The following is a 23,849-nucleotide window of genomic DNA, read 5'->3' on the forward strand; positions in this document are numbered from 1 at the left end:
TTAGTGACTGGCATGGGCAGAGTCCTACTGACGTCCTCTCACCACTTGTGGACATTATACCAGTAGAGCAATTTCTCCTTTATATGAGATGGAGAGACCAATTATTCTAAAATGAATAAAATACCAACAAATAAATTAAAGAAAACAGAGCATCTGACACTTTTGGCCGTGTCAAAGCAAAATCATGCTCTGTTTTTTCTTTTTGTTTGGAGAAAGATATGCAGTTTTGGAGTTTGCAATTGTGACAAATCCCCCGTGATTGATTGTATCTGTCATTTGACAGAGCAATTTGCGTCCTGCATGAATATCACTTTATTTTGATCTCTCAAATAAGAAAATGCAATAAATAACATGGTATTCAGCAGCAGCAGCAGCATCTTTTGGCCAAAAGTGAAATAATCCTACAACTTTTTTCTTCGTATTTGCTGTGCTTCAACAAACAATTGAGCGGTGCCCTCATCTGAGTCTTGGGCAAACAATAAACTTCACCAAAAAATTAAGCATATAAAGTTTTTTTTTTTTTTTTTATTGTGTCCACGCACATGATGTATTAATAGTCACGGAGTGAAAGCTATAATATTATAATTGCTCATCATCACAATGATTGTGTGAAATAATCAGTAGAGCAATGATGGGGTTATTATTATATTGTGAGGGTAGTGGTGGTCTTTTTAGTTCTTTACTTCCTTGATTCTATCTTCATCAAAGACATAGATAAGTAAAACTGTAAAAGAGCAGCTCTGTACATTAATTACCACAATGTTTATGTCATTCATGGAGAATTTAGCATCTGCTCAAAATCCACTGATGTCAAGTACGAAGATGGCCTTCGTTATTTTGGTGCATTATTTGTGCACTGAGAGAGTGGAATTACTATGCGTGTTTATGGACATGAGTTTCTACTCTCCAATGATAAGTGATAGTCAGATGGTCCAGGCAAATTGACTCAGGAACTGGTTGTTGATCAGTAAATGATCTTTGCAGGGCCTCTCAGCTGTCAAATAAAATGGGCCTCATAGTTTCTTTTGCATTAATTCTTACAGCTATCATCTTCGCTATGATAAATGTTTCTTTAGGCGAATGGAGGTTAGACTAGTTGGTCAAACAAAGGTAGTGTGCCCGTCCCATCATATTTGAATTCGATCAACCTTTTTCGCACATTAGAGTAGTTTAGAATATCGCTCTTGTCGAAAGATAAATATTTCTTCAGAGTAATTATAATTTATAATAAATGAGGGGATTAGACCAATTTGGTAGCAAATATTGAAGTGTACAAGATTAAATTGGTTGTATGTGTGGAATTTTAATGAGTCTTTAGCAAAAATAGCATTTTGGAGTATGGGGAACATTTTAGGGTTCTATGGTATGGGCTTTAATTTTTTGGGCTTACTGAAGTTAGGTCAGAAACATAAAGCCCAAATTCTAAAAGGCCAAACCCAAATTTTAAATCTGAAACTCAAAGTAGTTAAATTTCATGAGTCATGGTATTGTGGGCCCAATTTATTTCTTCCCAAATTAGGGTTTAGTAGCTACTCTTTTCCTCATCCTAGGGTTTTAGCACATCTCTCTCTCTCCCAATTTATTTCTTCCCAAATTAGGGTTTAGTAGCTACTCTTTTCCTCATCCTAGGGTTTTAGCACCTCTCTCTCTCTCTCTCTCTCTGCGTCTCTCTGCGGAAAAACAACCATGAGGAAGCTGAAGTTTCATGAGAAGAAGCTGTTGAAGAAAGTGAACTTCTTGGATTGGAAGAGAGAAGGAGGTCACAGAGAAGCCCAGGTTCTGCAACGTTACCATGTCACCGGTCGCGACGATTATAAAAAGTATATAATATTTATATTTTTTAAATTTAATGTCATTTTTATGGTGTTATTGGTCCCTCAATCTTTGTTTTTTTTCCCGATTGAAAATTGGAAAATAGATATTCGGGTTTATGCCGGATGGTGCAGAAGCTGGTGAACATATTGAAGCAGATGAACCCAAACGACCCCTTTCGGATTGAAATGACCGATATGCTATTGGAAAAGCTGTGAGTTATTTATTTATTTACGTGTTACAGAAATTGTTCTGTTAGGGAGTATACTGCAATTTTTGTTTTTGTTTTTTGATGCTGAATAAACTTGAATTGGTATGTTCACTTAGGAGTATTAATCTTTCAAAGCTGCATAGTAAAAACCCATAACAAGTTACCAGCTTTTTGTTAATTAGCTCTTAAAGTTTTTTTTCTGCTGGACATTATGTGTTATGTGTAGGTGATTGTAGTGTTGATGTCGAAAATGAGAAATTTGAAGCAGTCAAATGTATTTCATTGCTGTTTGATATAAAGAGAGAAGTCTTTGGGATTATTCTCTTGTGTAATTTATTGAGGAACTGAAACCAAAAGTGGTTCTAGTTGCAGATGGCTTGACTTTTGCATGATCCAGATTCAATAGATTTATCTTTGTTTAGAAGCATGATACAAGAATACTGCAGCGGTAATGGTAGATCTAGTATCATCTGTGGTTTTTAAAGTGTGATTCATAGTTGAAGGGTTTGTGTTGATGACAGGTACAATATCGGTGTGATACCATCCAGACAAAGCTTGGCATTGTGTGATCATTTATCCGTGTCATCCTTTTGCAGGTAATTTTCAATTACTCCATTACAGGACTTGCTTGTCATACCTTGACGGTAAAATGCGAGAGTGAATTCTTATAAACTAATGACAAAAAGTTTGCAACAAATTAAAAAAGAGGTTCCCTTTGCAATTGCTATTGGCACTACCTGGAGGGTAATACTAATTTGTTTAAGTTTAGTATGAAAATCCTTACATCTTTCTCGTGAGTCATGATGGCTTACCACACACAAGGAGGAACAAGAACTCTCATCCAAATTTTTGCATGCACCTCTCTTGTTACTTTACTGACGATGTCTGTGTATAGACGTAGGCTTTCAACGGTGGTGGTCCGATTGAAGTTTGCTGAGCACCTGAAGGAGGCTGTCACATACATTGAGCAAGGGCACCTCCGAGTTGGTCCAGAGACTGTTACTGACCCAGCATTCCTAGTGACAAGGAATATGGAAGACTTCGTTACATGGGTGGATTCATCAAAGATTAGGAGAAAGGTTCTGGAGTACAATGACAAGTTGGACGATTATGATGCAATGAACTGAGGAGTCACTTGTGTGCTAATTTCAAGGTTCCTTTGTTACCTTTCGTTGGTGGCAGAAGAGAAGCGAATTCTTATCTTGCATTGTATATCATGTATCAAACACCTCATAGGGTTTGCTGTTGAGCGCCGAATGTGGCATTTTTGTGGCTGAATACTATCAACGTTTTTTTTATCTTCATGTTGAAATGTATAATTTTTTTTTTAAAATTATGATATTTCGGTATGAAAACTGTTTTTTATTGTACATGTAAAATCCTTTATGCTTACAATGCGCTACTGTCATGAAGATGCAGAAAGGTAGAACTAGTTACTCATATATTCTTTCTCGATATGGAAGATCAACTGCCAGCTACTGCTGGTGCTTGATCATAATGTCAACAGGTAGGCCAAGCATTACGTATTATTAAAAATATGTATTTTATATATTTATTTGAACTATAGAAAAATTTGTGGGTTTCAGATCAGCAAGCAACTTCTGACATTAACTCCCAATTCAGGCATGATAAGAGGACGAAATAATTGGAAAATAATAGATTTTTGGGAGAAAAATAATTTTATACCAGGGAGTCATATGTATTGAACAAACTCAGAATAGAGAGTTGCGGAGTTTGAACCCCTTCATACATATGGGGTTATGTAATTCACAGGCATCACTATTTTTACAAAAAAATTAAACCCCGTAGCCAAATACAGCAAGCAACACATACAACGCCCCTAGGTCTAATAAAAATCCTCAGCCTCTCCCTGCATTGATTGCGGCGTGCACAAAGTCCTCACAGTTCGTAATGCCGCCAGAAAGCACATCAGCTAATACACCAATTATATCAAATGCCTCCTGCAAATCACTGGAAGAACTCATCTCATCGAGCCACGACAGCAACTCCATAGAGAAATCCACCATCTCCTTTACATTCAAAAGTCGCTCTTTCATCACTACCTCCCAACCTTCCAAGCTTCCACTGTCATCTTCCCCTTCTGATGCAGTAGAAGTACCTTCTGTTCTGGTCAATGCAAGATTTGCTGATTTTTGTACCTTGAAGAAACATTGCAGCTGCTCAATCAAGCCAGTGTAGACGAGCATTGGTCTAATGACGGACAAAAGCTCATCAGCACCCCCAATTTCTGCACTCGGACTTTGGCTTGTATTTCCCGACTCTATCTTGACTATAGGCGATGAACTGGATGATGTGCGACCTGCTGACCGGCCATGCGTGTGCTGCATGTAGGCATGGTATATTCCACGCTGCAAGAAGGCACGGCGGTGTTGCGCCCAGGATTCATGAGATTCCGAGAGAAGTGAATTCACCATCATAAATTGGACAGTTTCTTCAGATCCCAGAGACGGTTGTTTTTCAGGAGTAGAAGGTTTAGAATCTAAGCTAGAAGATGTCAAATATGTTGACACAGACTTGGCCATTGTATGACGCTGAGATGGGCTTCCCTGATCAAGAAGGTGACGCGCCATTTGGATCATGAAAGGAAGAAATCTGGAGTTGCTTTCCCTTCCACCACCTCTGCTTTCTGCACTAAATGATGCCCCAGTTGCAAATCGAGCTAGCATCTATATAACAAAGGTTCATAGATGTTAGGGTCAGATTTATGATGCCCAATCAATCCATAGTAGAAAGACATGGATGCGGTCACCTCAAGCAACTCATTCATACTCATGGTACTTGAAGCATCATCACAAGTTAATCAGTTCATGTAAGATAGTAAATGAAATTGCTCTTGTGATATCATTATCCTAAATTTAGATTATTCCTAACATCATGCAAAAGGTTTAATCAAGGAAACCATCAGTATACATTAATCATTTTGTTAATGCAATCTTCTAAACATAGAGAAAATGCAATGCACAAGGGAAGAACAAGACTTTCACAACAAAAAGGCTAAATAACAAGACAGAAGAAAATGAAAGTGTTATACCAGAACAATGTCATATGTCAACAGCCGAAGACGACTTCCATCAGCACGACCTAGAGCATTGAGGTTGTCCCAGTACTGGTCAACATAGCGAATATATTGTGCTAAAGGAACAGATGGACCTCTCACAGGGAACAAAGAATTGCAAAGAGATTCATTGTTTCTGAGAGTTGCTCCTTCCCACTCTTTCTTTGGATTTTTCAGAGCAGCGTCTGCTCTCTTTGCCTCCTGGTGGCACTGGAAATGAATAATGTTGAAATAACTAACAGTTGTATAAACACACTCCCCACGAGCATTACCAGAAGTCCCTGCACCTAAATTCACTCGTTTGCTATAAGAGTAAACACCAAGCAAGTCAGTAGGCCTTAAACTGTAACCCTCTCGGCAAACCATGCATGCTAACCCATCCTCCTCCTCCTCCTCCACATCTTCTAAACCTTCAAGCAGTGGTCGAGCAACAATAATACGCTCACCACCATCTGAAGCTAGCTCCTGTCGCATTCCAAGCCCCTGAGTTTATGAAGAAAGAGGTAACTATCAGCTTACAGATAATATTAATGCTAACAGGAAGGTCAAATAAGAAAAGAAATGCAAACACAACTAGATGCTATCCTAATTCTAACAAAATAATCTTCAAACTAACCTTCTACCACCTCTTACAATGTATTATAGCTTCCACTCACTGACTCAAAGAAGATTACACTCAAGTTTTAAGTTATGAATAACAGGGGAGGATACCCCATTTCCCAACATTGTAACGAAACTTTTTTATGTATATTTAACTTAAGAATTACTGTAAGCAACTAAACTAATCGATCTACTAAAACCTTTGATACAGTGGCACCTGCTTTCCTTTAATTTAAAGATAAGCTGGGTAAAAAAAACAAAGTCAATGGTAATTACCAGAAGTAATTCCTCTCTCTTCCTTAAAGCTCTACGTCTCATTTCATCCCTGGTGGCATGTCTCAACATCTGCACCTTCTCCTCCAAAAATCCATCTCCTTTTCCCTCCTTATTTGAAAGCGTGTCCAACAAGTTTTCAGCCCTCGCTCCTATCTCATTTTCCCCTGAGACCCCTTCTAAAGCATGAAGCAAAGGTAATATCCCTCCCTGATCAATACACTTCTGAGTGGCCAAATGTCCTGTTGACAAGCCCCTCAGCATAGACAATATCAGTGGAACAGATGGCAATTTTAAGCCTATTGCCCATTCTGTAGTTGATTTAAAACCAGCCTGCCCCGCTACTGAAAAACTATCCCTCAGATGTCCAACTGCAACACCAGTAATACCCCTCTCAAGAATAATGTCTTTCAATCTCTCTCCACAGGAGCTTGTTTTGAGAGACTCAGAGACCCTTACAAAATTTTCCAGTGTGAATCTTTGTTTTGCAGCTTGCTGGGCGATGTTCTCATCTTTTGGGTTATCTTCATGTTCTTTCTGCAGCCGATCGTATTCTCTCCAGTCTTGCAAGGGTGGGCTGAAGTGCAGGATAAGAGCTTCCATTGCAGCAGGTTCACCATATGTTAAGTACGGCAAGATTCTTGCAACCATCTCAGTGTTCCTCTGCTGTTTGTTTGATTTCTTAAGGCCCAAAGGATGAGACAATCTCTCCAGAAACATGAGGACTATTTTCTTGGCCTGTTCACCTGTCTCTTCACTAGTGACAGTAAGAGCACTCTGTGTGATGTTAATGTTGTCACTTTCATTAGCTTCCAGTGTCAGACTCTCAACAATCAGAAGTATGCCTTCAGCCGGTTCCATGGCATCCACAGAAAAGGCATGTCTTGCAGTTTCAAGAAGTAAACCTAAAGCTCCTAACCTCAGCAAGGCCCGCCTGTTCTCTCTTATTTTGCAACAATGCATGAGGAGATTTAGAACAGCTACCAATTGCTCTTGGTTGGACTTGAAATCATCTCGCAAACGCTGTACATTCATATTATAAGTCATATATTTCAACAATGAGTGGCAAAAGGATTCCCTTACAAAAACAAAGGAATGAAAAACAAAATAGAAAGAAAGGAGTGTAAATCCTGGACATGGAAATCTAACTAAAGGAGTGTTACTATACCCACAGAACAACTGAACATCCAGACTGCCCTTTTCTTTAAATAATAAAAAAATTGAGGATGTAAGGAATCTGACAACTGTTAGATTTAGAATCCATAACCCCCGACCCAAAAAGACAAAAGTAAAGGTTAGTAACGCAAATGTCAGTGATGGTTTATAAAAGCTATTTCCCAAGAAATAATTTTTTCAATCCACATGCTTAGGAGTTCAATATGTATCTTACACAGTTATGTTTTACTGCAACATAAAGGGAATAAATTTGACTCAAAAAAATAAAAAGGAGCTCTTCAAAATCTGGAAAGGACAATAAATGCAAGATGCAACACACCTGGATCATGCTCAATATAATTTCCAGTCCATCATACTCGCGAACAGCACCTGCAATAGCAAACTCGACCTCTGGATCTTGTGACTCCTCTCTATCTTCTTCCAATTCTTTTATCATAGGCTCAGTTGCTTCACCATCTAATCCCTGGCAATTGTAGCCAAAAAGATACATCAAACAGAGATCATGGTAGGAGAAAACAAAGTCAGTAGAAAAACGTCACACTAGAGATACACCATAGATCTGTTAGGAATAAAGGATGTAAGGTTGCATCTGGATGAACAAATTTAAACAAGGGATTTGAATGTAAAAACCAAGATTAAATTGGCTGAAAGATTATGGAGAGTACCTGTCTTTAGATGTTAGCTAAAGTCATGGATTAATTCAGACTTTAACTAGAAAATGAATTTGTAGGTGAATTATATCATCTCAAATTTATGCTTTAAATGATTTGTCAGTGCAAGAACTTCTTTAGTTTTGTATGGAATTTTATACGTCATTGTTAGAATTTGGTTTCTGCAATCTGATTGTAAGTTTAGGACCAAACTCCTATATATCAAAGATTGACATGAATGGAGCAAAAAGGCGATTCCTTCGTCATTTAGAAGGATACAGTAATCAGTGAACACACTTTTATTCGGTAAATAATTAGATAAGAACATATGTAACAAACCTGAAGCCGATATGTCACTGTCATAGGTGGAGAGTCTCTAGCTGATGGAACAGCATTAGGGGATAACAATGTAGTATTAGCCATGGCGTTTGAAGATTGATTTGACTTCTTCCAGACTTGCTCATAGACTTGAGCTATGCTCAAATCAAGAGAAATAATGTTTCCAGCAACTAGCAATTCCATCCCATAGTCATCTTCAAGAAGACCTAATAGATCCAACTGATGGCAGATTTTATTCTTGACATCACGCATCAGAGGACCAATCTCAGAACTAGAATAGGGATTCTTTGTCATCGACCCCCTAATGAACTCTTCTTGCGTATGTGCCTTGTTTAGAACCAGCAGATACACCGGCTCTGGCTTTGAAGGGCAGATGAGATTGCAGAGCTGCTCCAGTATAAACTGTACATATAATTGAAAATAAGTGCTGACACATTTTGGTGAAAACAAAACTGAATCCCATGCTTACAAATAAAAGAAGAGATAAAACAAGATAAATGTTAAAACACACATGCAAAAATGAGAATGGGGAAAACCAGTAGAAGAAACTATGCAGAACCCAAGAAGTATGTGACTTTTATCAATATAGAAGTAAACAAAAAACTAATATGAACTGGATAAATAAGACACTACATTAGTACTTTCATGGGTTATAAAACGATTTAAAATCATCATTTGGAAAATAGTACATAATGCACAACAATAAATTCGTCCATACCAGGCAAGTTCGGCCCTTTCTCTCCTCTCCATGGTTTTGCAAACCACAGATACAGGCTCGAATGAACTGCCGTTTATTTTCACTGCTTTCAAGCAAAAGGCTATCTAAAAGGTCTTTTAGAAGCCGATTGCAATCACTAATTAACTTTGTCTTCTGCACTACCAAGCCACGAATAACAATAAGAGCCTCAAGAATCTCCGACAGCAAATTGTCTCGCATGAATCTGACATCAAGATGAATTAAGTAAGATATCAAGAATGAAATCAGTTAAGCAAAAAAATTAGAAAATAGCAAAGAAATCAATCGTACCTGGATCTAATATTTGGAACCTCCAAAAATTTACCAAGCAACTCTATAAGCTTGTGGAGTATAAATCCCTGTGAAATGTCAATATGCATGCTCCTTTCTAGGGACTCAACATTGCCCACTTCTTGAGTAATTAGTTTACAAATTGTGCCCAGGCATCCACGCACAGTCAAAAACAGACGGGCATCTTCTGAATCTATCATCTTGAACAGTGACTCAAAATATTCTGCAGCACTTTCACCAGCCGAAAGAGTTGCTGGTAACAAGGACACTAGTAAGTTCAATAACCGAAATCGTCTTGATGTACTTTGGGCACAGAGCAGACTTATCAACATGCACATCTCCGACCTTATAGATTGAGAACAAGCACTAAGAACAAGTTCTGTAACCCATGACCCCAGCTCAAATGCTGATAAGTCATTCTTTGCTGTCTTACTAGTACGCCGCTTCCACCTGAGTGCATATTTAAGAGCAAGGAAATCTTGTCTTTGAGGTCGAGTCCTCTGGCTACCACCTTTAGTAGACTGGGACACTTTGTATTGCCTTCTAACAAAATCAAGATATGATGCTCCCTTCTCCCACTCAGCATAGCTTAATAATTGAATATCCTGAGTCTTTTGTGATGCATCCCAGTTTTTATCTAATGATTCTGGAGTAGGCTTGCCCCCACTGCCAAGTCCACCCAAAGATCCAGATATAGAATTACTTTCATCCTTGTTCTGCGAACCAGTAGTAGCTTTTCCCATGCTAGGCTCTTTATCTGGTACATCAGGTTTTGGAGGAGTACATGCCTGAGATATAATCCTCAGACAAGGAAGAATAACGTGCTCAGAAATGGCAGGATGCTTAGCACCCAATTTGATAGAAGAAAATAACAGCTGGAAAACAACACGCAATCTTGATTCCCAAAACTCATCAGCAAGCGAACATACTTCTGACAGCAATGACAACTCTTCACGGGTGGCCAGAGCAATGTCCATGGAGCGATGATGTTCAAGGCAGTACATCACCTTTTTCTGTATTAAGCTATTCAACTCGGTCACTGCATTTATATCACCCTCAGAAAATGCACAAAGAACTGTCCTAGCTTGCACACGAGCCGTTTTAGGACCTTGATGAATGTTATTTTCAAATAGTTCTGTTAAGATGCTAGCAGCAACAAGTTGTCTCTTGGAACTTGGATGCTTTGACAGCACCTGTAATACCTCTAGACACTGTGTCACAAACGTAGTAGCACAGCCGTAGCAATTATTTGGAGACCTGGAAACCACAAATCTTGAAGCAGCCACTCCGCTATCTGCACGTTTCTGGTGCAAATAATTCATCAAAACCCGGCGTAATCCTTGCAGTGTCTGAACACTTTTGCTGACAGAATCAAAAGCTGCTTTGCACTTCTCACCGTATAGGACACCAAGAAGAGCTATTTTTCGGTTAATCTTACATGCAGGCCCAGGTAAGGAGACCATCATTTGCTGAACAGAATCCTTCTGTTGCGAATCTATTTCATTCTCGCCAACACTTGAAACAATCTTAAGGAGGGGCTTCTTGAATCCTAAAAGTTGCTGATATCTCCTATGAGCATTTTCTGATTCAGTTTCTATAGCAGCCAACCCTCTCTTCATATCTTCATCATTTTCCATGTCATCAAAAGTAAAACTTGGCTTCGCCATGAAATTGAACTCAAATCTACCATATTTACTATAGCCACACTCGTTGCAGAGAAAGGAATCCAGATTTTCATAATTAATGTTGCGGCATTGCCTGCATTGATATGCATTCTCGTGGCAATTGCTGCATATACCATGCTTATCAGTGACCGGTCGACTGCAACGTGGGCATTGCAATGGTTCAAGAGACAAAGCCTGAAGATTTTCGTAAAAGGAATCCAGCTCAATCATGAAGTTACAAGCTGTTATTGGAATGGGAAACTCCACTTTAAGCTCAGTCTGATTGAAAGCAAGATGACAACTCTTGGCCCGTTTCCACAGAGACCAATTATTCTTCAATTCTGACAAGTCAGCCACAGGTCGATTATTGTAATACAGGTTCAAAACTTTCACTGATTTAGATTTCCGTGCATCATGAACATTCATGGTCACAGTCTGGATGGTGTAACTCCCAGTACATTTCACTATGATGCGGTTGTCAGTGAATTTTGTTTCAGATTTCAGACTTTCTAGCTTCATCCTGCTGTATGGTACCTCGGGAGAGCTGCAGGCAACACAAGGCTCACTCTCAAGATAGTACCCATCAAATTCAACTAATCCACTTAAAGTGTTGTATATGCGGGAATTTGGATGATTAGCTAAAAGCTCATTTTGTGAATGAAGTGTTTCAAAGATGCATCTGATTACATCAGGTGTTAAGCATCGATCAACAAGTTCACTGCTCTGTTGCTTTGAGCTGATATCTGGTACTTTACCCAGCAACCATGTGACAAGTTCAGTATACTCAACAATATTTTGACCATACATTGGTAGACATTTTACTTTCTGCAAGAGCGCCATCATCATAGTTTCCTTGAATGATTGCTTAGCATGATGCCAAACACCAAAAAGAACACACTTGGCCTCTGCACGCACGGAGCTAGAATTCCATTCCAGCAAAAAGCAATCAATGAATTGCTTCAAGACATCTCCACCCTTGTCACTGAAGATATCTATCACCGACTCCATATCCAAATAGGACTTGTCCAAACCAGATTCTGTTCCTTCCTCACCTTTCTTCTTCTTTTTGGGATCCTGAGATTGTGACCCTGATTTGTTTGAATTAATACCTGAATCCACAGCTTCATTTTTCTGTAATGAATGACCAATATCCTTTCCGGCGTAGAAGGAAAGATTCAACAGCTTCAAAATCTGAATAACTGACTCTTCTCCGAGATAGAACACTCCGTTTATCAAGAATGGCAAAAAATCTGAATGCCTCAAACAGTACTTCTGCCAGTTCCGAGGTCGTGCCGCAGCTACTTCAGCCATAGTAGAGAGACATTTAACTATCTTAACACTTCTCTCATATGACAAAGGATTTTGAAACCCACCAGATTTGTTCACATGTTTGAAAAGTTTTTTCATCTCACTTGAAAACTGCCAAGAGTCTCGCACACTATAATAATGAGTTTTGCTTCCACAGAGATGGAGGAAAAGCCGCCTTGCATATCTTCTCACAAAAGTCGTGTGAGGATTGTTAATGTAACTGCACAGGACATCTTGATATCCATCGAGCTTCAGATCCTTGCCAGAGGAGATCTTTGACACCTTCTCTTTCTCTCCAGTCTTGTCTTGCTTTTCAGGTCTGACCAAAGTGTATACCAGCCGAAAGGTATTCTCCAACAACAACCTATGGTAGTCCATAAAAATATCTGTACGGTGGGCTTTTGCATATGAGTCTGAAAAGAAAGGAGAAAAATTACCAGCCACAACATCCCTTCGAACTGTTAACAGAGCTCCACAGCCAGAACCAGGTCCTGCATTTTCATAATTAACAGAAGGGGACTTAAAAACATGCATTAGCTGCTGCAATATGTCCATTAAGTAATTCACAACAGACTGCTGCCTAAGGGAATTGCAAGCTCGAAGCAGCTGGGATGCAAAGTCATTTTTCTCTTGATCATCCAAGGAAGATGAAGCAGCAACTGAGGTGGACGGCGAGATCTGGATGATGCTTTTATCATGCGTTTCTGCTGTCCCACTAGGTTTTGGCATGGAACTATCACTGCCAGGCTGGTGCCAGTTTCGTAGCATCAGGGTAAAGAACATGAATATAAGTATTGCAACTTCCCCAAATGAACAGCGGGCTTTCGCAACCAAGGGTTGGTTAAGATTAAGCTCATCCAGAAACCACCTAATTAATTTCTCTAAATCTAAGCTTTCAGGCTTTGAGATGTCTATAAACGGTCCACCAACAGCAGAAGATAATCTGTAGAAGAGCTGCATAATAGGAATTGCCCGGACCCCTGATGTTGACTGCATCCATCCCTTTAATTGTTCAAGAAGCTCAGAGAGAATCAAGGAATTCAAAGCTCGTTTCGAAGCAGAAATTGAAACCGGGTCATTCACTGAAGCAGAAAACTCCCCAGACTCATTGGGCTCGAGGACATGAATTGATGGAGCAGAATTCTGGGTCCTCGAATTTGCAGTTACTGGCAATATGCTTGAATCACTTGCATCATCTGGTGTGAAGTGGAACTCATTGCCATCTCCCCCTAGTGATTCCACTTCAATGGGTATTGCTGTCATAGGATGATCTCTAGAGTGAGGTGGAGGGAGACGGTCTGCATCCAAAACTTCATAGCATGCCTCACACAGATCAAAATCGGGGCAAACAGTACAATGCCATCGCCGTCTAAGTATAGGAACAGTGGTGCAACCATCACAACAGTATTGAACAGATGAAGTGATGGAATCTTCTTCAATCATTACTTGGGCATTTCCGCCAGTTGTGTCAGCATGCACAGGGGCAGATACTGCATTTTCTGCAGCATCATCTGTGGCCAACATAGTTTGCTTGGGAAATGGAACCTGAAGCAACCTTGATGATATAGCCAAGCTGGAAAGAAAATGGTAGTACATGTGAATAACTGAAAAAACTAAAAAATAAGTTGAACTCGCCATGAAGTAATAATAACAATTTACTACCTGGTTGAGGTCTGAACAGCCTCATTGGGCGAAAAGAGAAGCTTTTTAAATAGTACAACAGCAGGTCCAACAGATTGTACCCCTGTATCCTTTCCATGCAAAGCCAGGCATTCAGCATAACAATAAATGAGTTCTACAGAAGATATGACAATGTTGTTCATTGTTTGTGTGTCAAGCTGCTCTAATTCCAAAATTCCCCACAGAACTTGAATAAGCCCATCCACAACTTCAGAACCTACATCAGGGATGGGAAGAAAGATCCTTTAATTTAAAAGGATGAGTGGAGCAAGCAACCCAAGATAACAAAATGGTTAAAGAAAAATAAAAAAGACAGTAAATGATCTGAAGAAAAGAAAAAACCATTACGTATGTATAAACTTGCAACACCACTTAAAGAATTGTGTATATGGATAAAATCACTTAAGGGTCAAGCTGTACAAGTTAACAAAATGGCAGCAATATGGATAAAATCATAATACTTTCTAAAAGATCATCTCCTTTTTCCCCTTTTAAATAACTACTTCAAAGACAACAACAATCAGCCCATGTCTGTACAAAAATTAACAAAGCTCAAGCCACAGCTCAAGCCACAGTAACATTCCAACAAAACCCAGTCAGGCATAGGAAAAAATCAAAATATTATTAACATGAAAAAGAACTGCTGTTTTAGAATGTCAGAAAAGTACCTAATAATACAGCGTAAAACCGATATAGGTAGGCATTACAATAGAACATCAAGTAAGTTGATTCAACCCTCTATATGATTCATGCACAAGAAGAAACTACAAATGAAATAATGCAAAATGTACTTGATCAAATCTTATGGGAAGTACTGTATCATAAAATTGTGTACAAATAACTAAAAGGAAAAACAATAATCTGTATATAAATTGGATATTCATACATTATAACTAGGCTGCAAGAAGAACAAAAAATAAACTGTACCACCAATGCCATGTAAATATGGCATGAATAAGCTACAGCTAGTTATCACCAATCTCAAAGAAATCAGTGAACAGGTAAGACACATTAATTTGATAAGTTAATATACAGCAAGGAAAAGAACCTCAGCATTATCAGAGCTCACTAAGTTGAGGAATTTAGGCAACGAGATTCACTCAGTTTCTATTCCCGTAATAGGTTGAGGTACCATCTACGACACATACTTTTATGATGTGGTTACTACTTAAGGAACATATACTACATCCACCACAAGAGAATGTGAAGTCTTAAACATGTAAACAACTTGGGGCATCAGAGAATGTGTGGAATACCATTTTTCTCTAAGAAAGTAGCCAGATTTGAGCGACGGTGCAATGCAATCTTAGATACTGCCCGCATCTGGGCTGTAAACTCTTCAACTATCCATGCCCCTGCAGTACCACCAACCCCAAGCCTTGAAGAGAGTACAGAGGTCGACTTCACCACCCCAAGAAGCCGCATGGTGTCCTTAACCTGAAGGAGGAGATGTCAATTACTGATTAAACAACACATTTCTTCATTTACTAATGCACAAATAAGGACGATCATGCATTGCAAGAAAAAATGTTATGTATCGTATGGATCAAAAGTGGGTAATTACATGATAGTAGGTATCTTTTTTGGGGAACACAGCCTGCAAGACATGGCAAGCAGCAGCCTGCAACAAGGGCTCTCGGTCACTCTCAAATATTTTTTCTAATAACTGCTTGCACCTCAGTTTCATTAGCTCCGGATTAACTTCCTCAGCTCTAGAGCAACCCTGAGACCTGCTCAATGAATAAATCCTGGATAGAAGCTTAAGACCATCTGCTATGACCTGCTCCTGTATAGGAGCAGACTGCATTGATCGGCGTTTTTTCCCAGATCCTGAAAGCAAGGAATTACAACCAAGCACACGAGCTTCCATATCAAGTACAGCATCCATCTTTTCTTTCCAACCAAATTCATCTTTGGCTCTACCATATACTTCAAGGCAGTCAATTCTAGGCAGAGCAGATCCATTGAAGGTTGGTCCAACAGAGATTGTAAATTCTTCATCAGCAAGGAGCGACTCAGCAACTGTAAATGGTATATCATACCAAGACCGCATGCCTTCATCTAATTTAATGACCCGGTGGAAAATAGTAATGTCTGAAGGTATATGGTTTGCCGATGTACTACCAACATGCACGCGAAACCCAACCATGATGATATCAGGGTTTGAATTGAAGACAGATATCTGAGGCAGAAAAAGAAACAATGTTAGAACCATAGTATTTTAAGTTAAATATGAAAGCAAGTTTCATTACAATAGATACAACTGAAAACAGAGAGTATTAGGAACAAGCGGAAGAAAGGAGATGAAACCAGAAACAAGAAAGGAGATGAATACCAGAAACTAGACTAAGCATGCCATGTAAGAAAGGAGAAAGGAGATGAACACCAGAAACTAGACTAAGCATGCATGCCATGTACGCCAGGTCACTAGACCCTTTTGCAACAATTACCTTAAATCCCGTAGGGCTTGGACTTTCTAGAAAGCCATCCTCAGAGGCCAAGCTTTGCTTAGCCCCTTCAGAATCACCATTTCTGATGGCATCACCACCCAATTTCACATCTGCTGTTATGCACACTGTTTTCTCAAAAAAATCAAGTGGAAATTCAGGGTTAACACCAGCATAAGCCTTATTACTGAGAATGCCGGAACCCAATTTTTTGACTTTCTCTGCTGTTACACTAGCACCAGCATCGACTCCCATTGGAACATGTGAGTATATCTGAAGGCTACCATCATCGTGCAAAACAAGACAGTGAATCTTATCTTTGGATAAAGGCTTATAAGCTGTTACTCCAACAAGAGGTGAAGTCGAACCCACTGCATGTCTCAAGTTCTGTGCGAATAACTCCTGTGATCCCATCGATACTGCAATGGCAGAGTTTAATTTTATACTTGAGAAGCAAACGAATAACCCACTGCCAGCAAGCAATTCCTTCCAACGATGAAGTCCAGCAGACCGCAGTTTACCATCTTGTTCCTCCTCGTATATAGTAGATATCTCACTTAGAGATGTGGCATTGGGGCTTAGCCGACCAACCAAAGCAGTGCCATCTTGATAGGATAGGAAAAGTAATTTGTACGCTGATGAAAAGTACAAAGATGAACCCTTCGCATTTATCTCTTTATCCTGTATCTGGATTACTTCCTTCAAAGGTGTAGCCCCAACATTACCATCCACTGACAACTCTAGCCTGAATAGCCTTCCATTTTCTGAAAGAACAATAAGAAACATCCTCCCTAGAGTTGCCAAAAGAAGTGTTGCATCCACAATCATATCATCTGGCAGTGTGAAGTAGTGTATGGGACTGATGTTGTCCTGAGATAGATCATATATTTTGACAAACCTGTTGGTAACCACCATTAATTGAACCTGAGAACCTGGAACCCAATCAACCCGTCTGATATATGCACCTTGCAGTGCCAGTTCAATGGCAAGACGATCAGTCACTTCACCACGAGGATTCAAGGTGAGGACCTGACAATCTTCATAGCCTGCTACTGCAAGATAATTCTCCACCACTGGATTGAAAGTAAGCTGCACAATTTCAAATCGAACAACATTCTTGGAGAGGGGCTTAACATTGGTTTTGTCTGCTGTCACCGGTGCAATGGTGGCCTGTCCAATCAACTGCCCAACATCAAATATAGCAACTTTATCACCTTCACCAACAGCAAGTCGACCTCGAATACTGACACTGAGCAAGGATTTGACAAGAGAACCACTAGCTAAATGTGATTTAAGTTCCTTGGCATTGGAATAGTCTGCCTTTATTTTCAGGTCTAAGGACCCGCTTTTATATGCCTTCTTCAATTGCAAGAGGTCAACACCAAAAGAAAGCACCTTGTCTTTACCAAGAATGATCTTGTTATCTTTTGACAAGTTGGACTCTCTTCTACTAGTTATATAGGGGAACAATGAAGAGCAAAGCTCGAGCACCTGACCTTCAACATCAAGTTCTTCAAGCAACGGTGTGATCCCATCCTGAAGCTCTCTTGGGATGGATAGTCTGAGAGAGTTATCTACATCGGTACTAGTATCCTCATCAAGATCTGAATCACTTTCTGGCAGCTGCTCTCCATCCTCTGTGAAAGGTAAAAAGGACTGGAAATTACTAGTACTACGGATGGGGGTGCTACTACTTCCAGTGTACTTGCGTGGCTTTAGGCATTGACAATTGCTGCCTCTAACACCCCCAGCTCCACAATCACAAAAGAAACGACTAGAGCGAGAATAAACAACACGATGACCACGATGACAAACTTTTGCACACACAGAGCAACAGCCTTTTGAGACAGTCAGATCACATGTATAACAGAAGTACCAGTGTTGTTCCATGAAATTGCTACCGCTAGAAGTAAATGTGCAAACTTTAGAAGCAAGGGCCCTTTCACTGTTAGTATCGTCTTCGTCATCCTTATCCAGGCTAGCCACCTCACCATCAGAAGTTCCATCATCCTCATCCTCGTCTACAGAAGTTGCATCACACTCAAGAGCGATGGACCCACCTTCTTCATTAGTAGAAAGGACCAATGTCTCGGAGTTCTTCCTTGAACCTACTGGCCTTGAAACCATAGGTCCCATACCAAAAGTATTTCCAGGCAGAGATTTTCCTGACGACTTTTCTGGGGTATTCTTCCCAGACCCACAATCACTTAAGACACTTCCCAAAAAGTCAAATAGAAACTTCAGGCCTGGTAGCAGGCAATCATTGCCAGTCAGCTTCTGCATCAGCATTATGGTCCTCTTTAAAAGTAATTTCACTGAAGCATCACCCTTTGATAGCTGAACAACAAAATGGAAAAATGATTTGGCAACATGAATATCAAATTTCAAAAATGCAGGATCAAGGGAGACCAGCACAGCTTCAAAAATATGACTCTGCAGTTCTGTTGATTTCAAATCAGAAGGTGGCGATACAATGCATAAAATAAAGTTCATGGTCGACTCCCTGAGAGAGAGAGAACTTCCTTTTGCACTGTTAACTCCACCTGAAGCTTCCATAACACAACCTAAGAGCCTCTTCTCCAACCACTTGGAAAGCAAAAGTAAGTCCATGCTGAGAAATTTGTTTTGAATCTTGTGTTTAAGATCAGGACACAGCTCTCCAGTTAACAGATCAACAAAAAAGCTAAGAACCTTTATGTTAACTGTCTCAGAGTAACAATTATGTAGAGCGTCAATTAGAACCAGTAAATCACCACGCTGCACGCCGAAAAGCGTCTTCACCTGCTCTGGGACATCTTCTACTCCAAGATAGAACTTAAAAATATCAACCTTTGTAGGGTCTTTTCTAAGGCTATCCATCATATCAATAGCCTTGGTGATTATGCACTCATAAATGCTGTTGTCGCTTACTCCTCTGGCATTAATGTCCTTTAGAAAACCCTCCAAGTGAGCTAATAGAATTAAATTGGCATAGTCTGACCCTCCCAAGCCTGCACTCAAGCTTTCATAAATGGTTTCACATTTCCCGTGAATGCTTTCAAAGATCCTATCAAACTTGATTGTCACAACTGTATCAAGAATTTGACGAAGTACCTCAATATCCACGCCGACATTTCCCATCACATCTTTTATTTTAAGCAAACCAACAAGAATGGAAATTATCCCTCTTATGTTAAAAATGCAAGAAAGAAGAATTCCACTATGAGTCGGAAGATTAAATGGGAAACCATGTAACATACATTCCCAGGAGACCCTGCACAAAATTCCTGAAGCTCTTTTATCAATAATAGCATCAAACTTTACCAACAGGTCAAGAACAGACTCCAGACGAAAAGAATAAGTGCCAGTCTTTTCAAGCTCATCCTGAAGGCATCTGTCAAATCCTGAATGTTTAAAGAGCAAGAGTGGTGAAAACCCATCAGCATCCTTCTGGCTATTACCAAACGTAGCAACAAAAGCTTTCTGATAAGCCTGTAAATATCTTTTCAACAAAGATGAAAATATCTTAAACAACATTGAAACTTGACCAGCATCCATCAAAGAAGAAATCATCCCTTCAGCAACAGCAATATACTCATTGTCCTTAGACGTGTTCTCTATCCAATTTGAACCCACTCCTGTGACTCTATTCTTCACACCATACCTCCAGATGCCAACATCAAGCAAGGAAAGTGCCAAAGACAACCACATTGCATTTCTCAAAAAACCCCAGCCTAATTCCTCAATGTATTCAGGTACAAGTTCAGCGTCTAAGTGCTGAAGCAAATGAACTATAACTTCAGAAAAATTATTTTTCACACCAACACTATGATGACCTAATATTGAATGGCTGAAGTAAAAGAAATTTGCTATTTCAGAAGTGTCAAGAGTCTGTGGATCACTCCCTAAAGGAAGCTGATGGTCCGTTGCAGTGCCGATAGTTGGAAAGTCCCAACAAAGTACGAAAATGTATCTTTCAATAATGAGATCCTCCACCACTGCAGCCTGTTTACCTTTCCAGAACCCCAGAATTGATGACATGGTTGAACAGATGTCATCCCAACTCAAGCATAATCTGTCAATATTAAGACTGTCTGTGGACAGCGAAGCAGGAAGGGCAGACATATCAATCAGTTGATGAATCAAGGGACTGATGTCAGGCTCTTCTTCACACCATGTGGTCATTACATTTTTAAATACAATTGAGACCCAAGATGACAAATGATCGTTCACCCCAGGCTGTGAACTGGAGTATGGAGCTTCCCTCAACTTGGATCGTAGATGCACAAGCAAAGATGAAGGACAAGTCTGTGGGTAAAATATCATATGGCGAAGCACTAAAATCAACCTTGAAACCAGTAAAGCCCAGCAAGACAAATGTGTACTGTTGGAACCCGAAGCTGGAGCACCAATTGTTCTGAGAGCAGAAAATATTAACTTTGCATGTGATGCCTTTTCCTCTTCAGACGATAAGTGAAATGCCACAAGAAGAATCTCAATATGAAAAGCAGATGGAAGGGCCTCAAGAAGCTCCTTAAAGCTAGGGCATTTTAAAGAAATAGCTTTTGTCTTCTCAGTGACAAAATCCACAAACCCCCTGAAAATTTGGTTTCTCAACCGGCTGCCAGCCAAACCCACCCTACAGAAAAGGGTGTGAGCTAGCAAGGTAAGGGTCTGATTATTGTAAACAAAAGTATCATTCTCAACATTCAAAACTTTCTCAACAAAGTACTCTTCCAGTGAATCAGATAAAGCATGGCGTGTGACAAGGTCCTGAAACAAATCAAAACAAAGTTCATGGGCATGCCCAATCTTTCTCTCTTCATGTGATAGAGAATAGCCCTCAGCACTCCTCTCCTCAGCACATCCCTGACTGTGGAGTAAGGACAATAAAATATCAATATGGCTTTTGCTAAGCTTTGAGCAGCCATCCTCAAAAACAGATGGATGCCATTCAGGGGAGAAGATGCACACTTTAAAAAACCTCAACAGTTCTGTAGCAGCTTCCATCGGCATATTACTCTGGCTAGAGCTAGAGTTAGCAACAACTGGTGGCTGATCATATCCGTCTGTAGATCCACGGCCACTTTCAGAGAAAAGGTCACCAAAAAGGGCTTCGTCTTCATGGCAAACAACATTTTCCAATTCAGAGCTGCAAGTAGTTTTTGCACAACTAGAATATGACCTCTCCACTTTTGGCCTCAGTTTCACTCCCTCCGAATGAAGGAACAAGATAAGATGCATTAGATCATCCATCCATTGTTTTGAGGAAGGGAATATCATCTGTACTAGATGTTCAAATGTGTACCTGTGAAGTAAAGGAACTTTCTCAGAATGAACAAGGCATGAAGGGGAATCAAGAAAATTGACGCTACCGCCAACAAGTTCTGTGTCTAACTCCTTCCAATTGACAGCCCGACTAGTCTGTCTCTTAAGGTCGTGAATGAGCATCAATATGTAAACAACAATTCGTGGAGAATAAGCCAGTGGGGGCTTCAGGTTAGCAGCAGACTTGTTATATCTCCATACAGAAGAGTCTAAATTATCTAGTATGGAAGCTACCACACAGACTTGAACATTCAAGAAAACACTGCTGTTGCAGAAAGTAACCCGGACGAGTTCAAGGAAGTCTTCCAGTAGCAACAGAGTGAGGCTCTCAAAACTACCATCGGCTGCAACAGTGCTATTTACAAACTCAAATCCAGATCTAAACAACACAGGCACTGCATCAGCAAAAGTACCAACTGCTTGCACCAATGAGGCATCATATTCAATATATGGGATGTCCTTTGTGAGACTTCCAAGTAGCTTTATAATCCTCAAACTGAAAGACAGCCTCTTACAGAAGTTTGTCCCAGCCATCTTCTCATCAAACATATCTGGGAGCACAATGATTTCCTTACAGAGCAAGATCAAACGTTGAATACACCCCACGTGAGCAACTGCCCAATGTTGAGATAGAAAAACCAATTTGTTCAAATCCTGGTGGACAGTAGGCCCACCAAACCCACTGGCCTGCCTATCAGATTGTATGCACTCAGAAGCTAAAGACATAAACAGACGATCCACCGGTTTCTCTGACCTTGAGCAATTGACACCTTCTCATACGCATAAAAAGTATAACATCAGTACCAGTAAGACATGAGGCAACAACACTAGAAGAAATCAAGTTTTACAACCAAAACAATCACCTTGAGGGCCACATTTAATGTGGTTATCAAACTCATTACCACAAGAACTACTGGTAACAGATGGTAACAAGTCCACCAGACTATCAACAGAGCAAGGTTGCAGTGTGTCAGGTGCTTTATCCGTTTCATCAACCAACGCTATCTCCAAAAGCTGCACCATAATACTCTGCAAAACCAACAAGAATTGAACTATCAAAACAAGATAGAGCCACTACTCACCTCCCCAAACATGTGTAAACAGGTAGCAATGCAGAACACTAAATACATAAAAATTAAAATATTTATTTATTAAAGAAAAAAAAAGGGATTTTTGGAACAATCAGAAACCAACCCAACAAAAGAGGACCCAATCCATAAATCCAAAAAAATCTGGGTACAGGGGGCAGAGAGAAAATAAAAATTATCTCCCTCTCTCCCTCCTTCACACAAGACACAAGAGAACAGAGCAAATTGATGTTTGCTGTTAATGCGGCTAAGCAGAGGTAACATTCAAACTAAACTAGTCATATCATATGGAAAGAAGAACCACTAACCTGAATGCTCATATCTTCGCTGTTAAATTCTGATCTCTCCAAATAACATACAGCAAATTCCAACGACAGTTGCACAATGGCAACAATTATTGCTTCCGCTTGCTCCACTACAAAGAAATTAAGTACATTTATTACCACTAGCAAAAAGTACAACCACTTAGATGTAAAAGCAAAAAACAGCTAGAAGCTACAGGCATACAGAGAAAACTAGCACCAACCCACAATCAAGTACTTGTAATTTGATATACTCTACTTCTATATTCAAAAGATAGCACCAGAAACTCAAGCGGAAAGAGTAGGCCACTAATTTCACGTAGAAAAAAATGAAATGAAGCCAAGTACCCAATAGAGATCGAGAGGCGGAAGCGATGGCATGGGCAATCGAATAAACTGCTTGAATTTGAGAATCGGCCCATGATTGGAACCCTAGCTTCCCGTCTCCGGCGGCCTCAACGCCGCGTTTAAGAATCAGAAAAAGGTTCTCGAGGCCAGGTCTGATGGAGTCGGAGTCGGAGCGCAGCCTCTGCAAGAGATCAGCAGAGGAGATGGGCTTGCTTTCCGAGTAGAGAGACTCGGCGAGTTTGGCGAAGGCCTCGGCCATGAGGAACGAGACGATCGGGTGAAAGACAAGTGAGAATTAGTGCATCGGAGAAAAGGCGAGAAAGAGAGAAGAAGAAGAAGAGTGTTTGGGTCGGTAGTGAGGTTGAAAAATGAAAGGGGTCTATGGAATAAAAATGTTTTAAGGCGGTCGCAAGGAATTTAGCAACAAATTAGTAAAAAAGCAAATTAAGGAGAGCTTTTGCTTTTACTATTTACTTATTATGGAAAAGAGTTTGCTTTTTTCCCAAGCAAATGTGATTCTTGGGAATACTTTTTTTAATAA

At 39.9% G+C, this 23,849-nt stretch overlaps 2 protein-coding genes across 2 annotated transcripts; one reads left to right on the forward strand and one right to left on the reverse strand.

The window, feature by feature from the left end:
* Positions 1 to 1,529: 1,529 nt before the first annotated feature.
* Positions 1,530 to 3,393, forward strand: LOC110759045 (Alpha-L RNA-binding motif/Ribosomal protein S4 family protein). Its single transcript, XM_021961067.2, has 4 exons — positions 1,530 to 1,820; positions 1,919 to 2,026; positions 2,545 to 2,619; positions 2,919 to 3,393. The coding sequence occupies exons 1-4, from the start codon at positions 1,687 to 1,689 to the stop codon at positions 3,148 to 3,150; spliced, it is 549 nt and encodes a 182-aa protein (XP_021816759.1). The 5' UTR covers positions 1,530 to 1,686; the 3' UTR covers positions 3,151 to 3,393.
* A 290-nt stretch (positions 3,394 to 3,683) lies between these two features.
* On the reverse strand, positions 3,684 to 23,686 carry BIG (auxin transport protein (BIG)). Its single transcript, XM_088250209.1, has 14 exons — positions 23,309 to 23,686; positions 22,967 to 23,073; positions 22,434 to 22,599; positions 16,267 to 22,340; positions 15,381 to 15,998; positions 15,073 to 15,253; positions 13,799 to 14,033; positions 9,165 to 13,709; positions 8,856 to 9,078; positions 8,138 to 8,539; positions 7,468 to 7,611; positions 5,976 to 6,995; positions 5,076 to 5,582; positions 3,684 to 4,710 (listed from the first exon to the last, which is right to left on the reverse strand). Exons 1-14 carry the CDS (start codon positions 23,565 to 23,567, stop codon positions 3,883 to 3,885), a joined length of 15,309 nt encoding a protein of 5,102 aa, XP_088106335.1. The 5' UTR covers positions 23,568 to 23,686; the 3' UTR covers positions 3,684 to 3,882.
* Positions 23,687 to 23,849: the final 163 nt, after the last annotated feature.

Source organism: Prunus avium, chromosome 3 (assembly GCF_965620075.1).
Source record: "Prunus avium chromosome 3, drPruAviu1.hap1.1, whole genome shotgun sequence".
Lineage (NCBI taxonomy): Eukaryota > Viridiplantae > Streptophyta > Magnoliopsida > Rosales > Rosaceae > Prunus > Prunus avium.

Bases quoted from the DNA above. Each gene is read 5' to 3' on its own strand.
- BIG (XM_088250209.1), bottom strand. From the start codon at position 23,567: ATGGCCGAGGCCTTCGCCAAACTCGCCGAGTCTCTCTACTCGGAAAGC. The intron at 15,254-15,380 runs GTAATTACCCAC...CTCCTCCTTCAG, and splicing joins AAAAAGATACCTACTATCAT to GTTAAGGACACCATGCGGCT. The intron at 9,079-9,164 runs GTACGATTGATT...TCTTGATGTCAG, and splicing joins GTTCCAAATATTAGATCCAG to ATTCATGCGAGACAATTTGC.
- LOC110759045 (XM_021961067.2), top strand. From the start codon at position 1,687: ATGAGGAAGCTGAAGTTTCATGAGAAGAAGCTGTTGAAGAAAGTGAAC. The intron at 2,027-2,544 runs GTGAGTTATTTA...TGTTGATGACAG, and splicing joins GATATGCTATTGGAAAAGCT to GTACAATATCGGTGTGATAC. The intron at 2,620-2,918 runs GTAATTTTCAAT...GTCTGTGTATAG, and splicing joins TCCGTGTCATCCTTTTGCAG to ACGTAGGCTTTCAACGGTGG.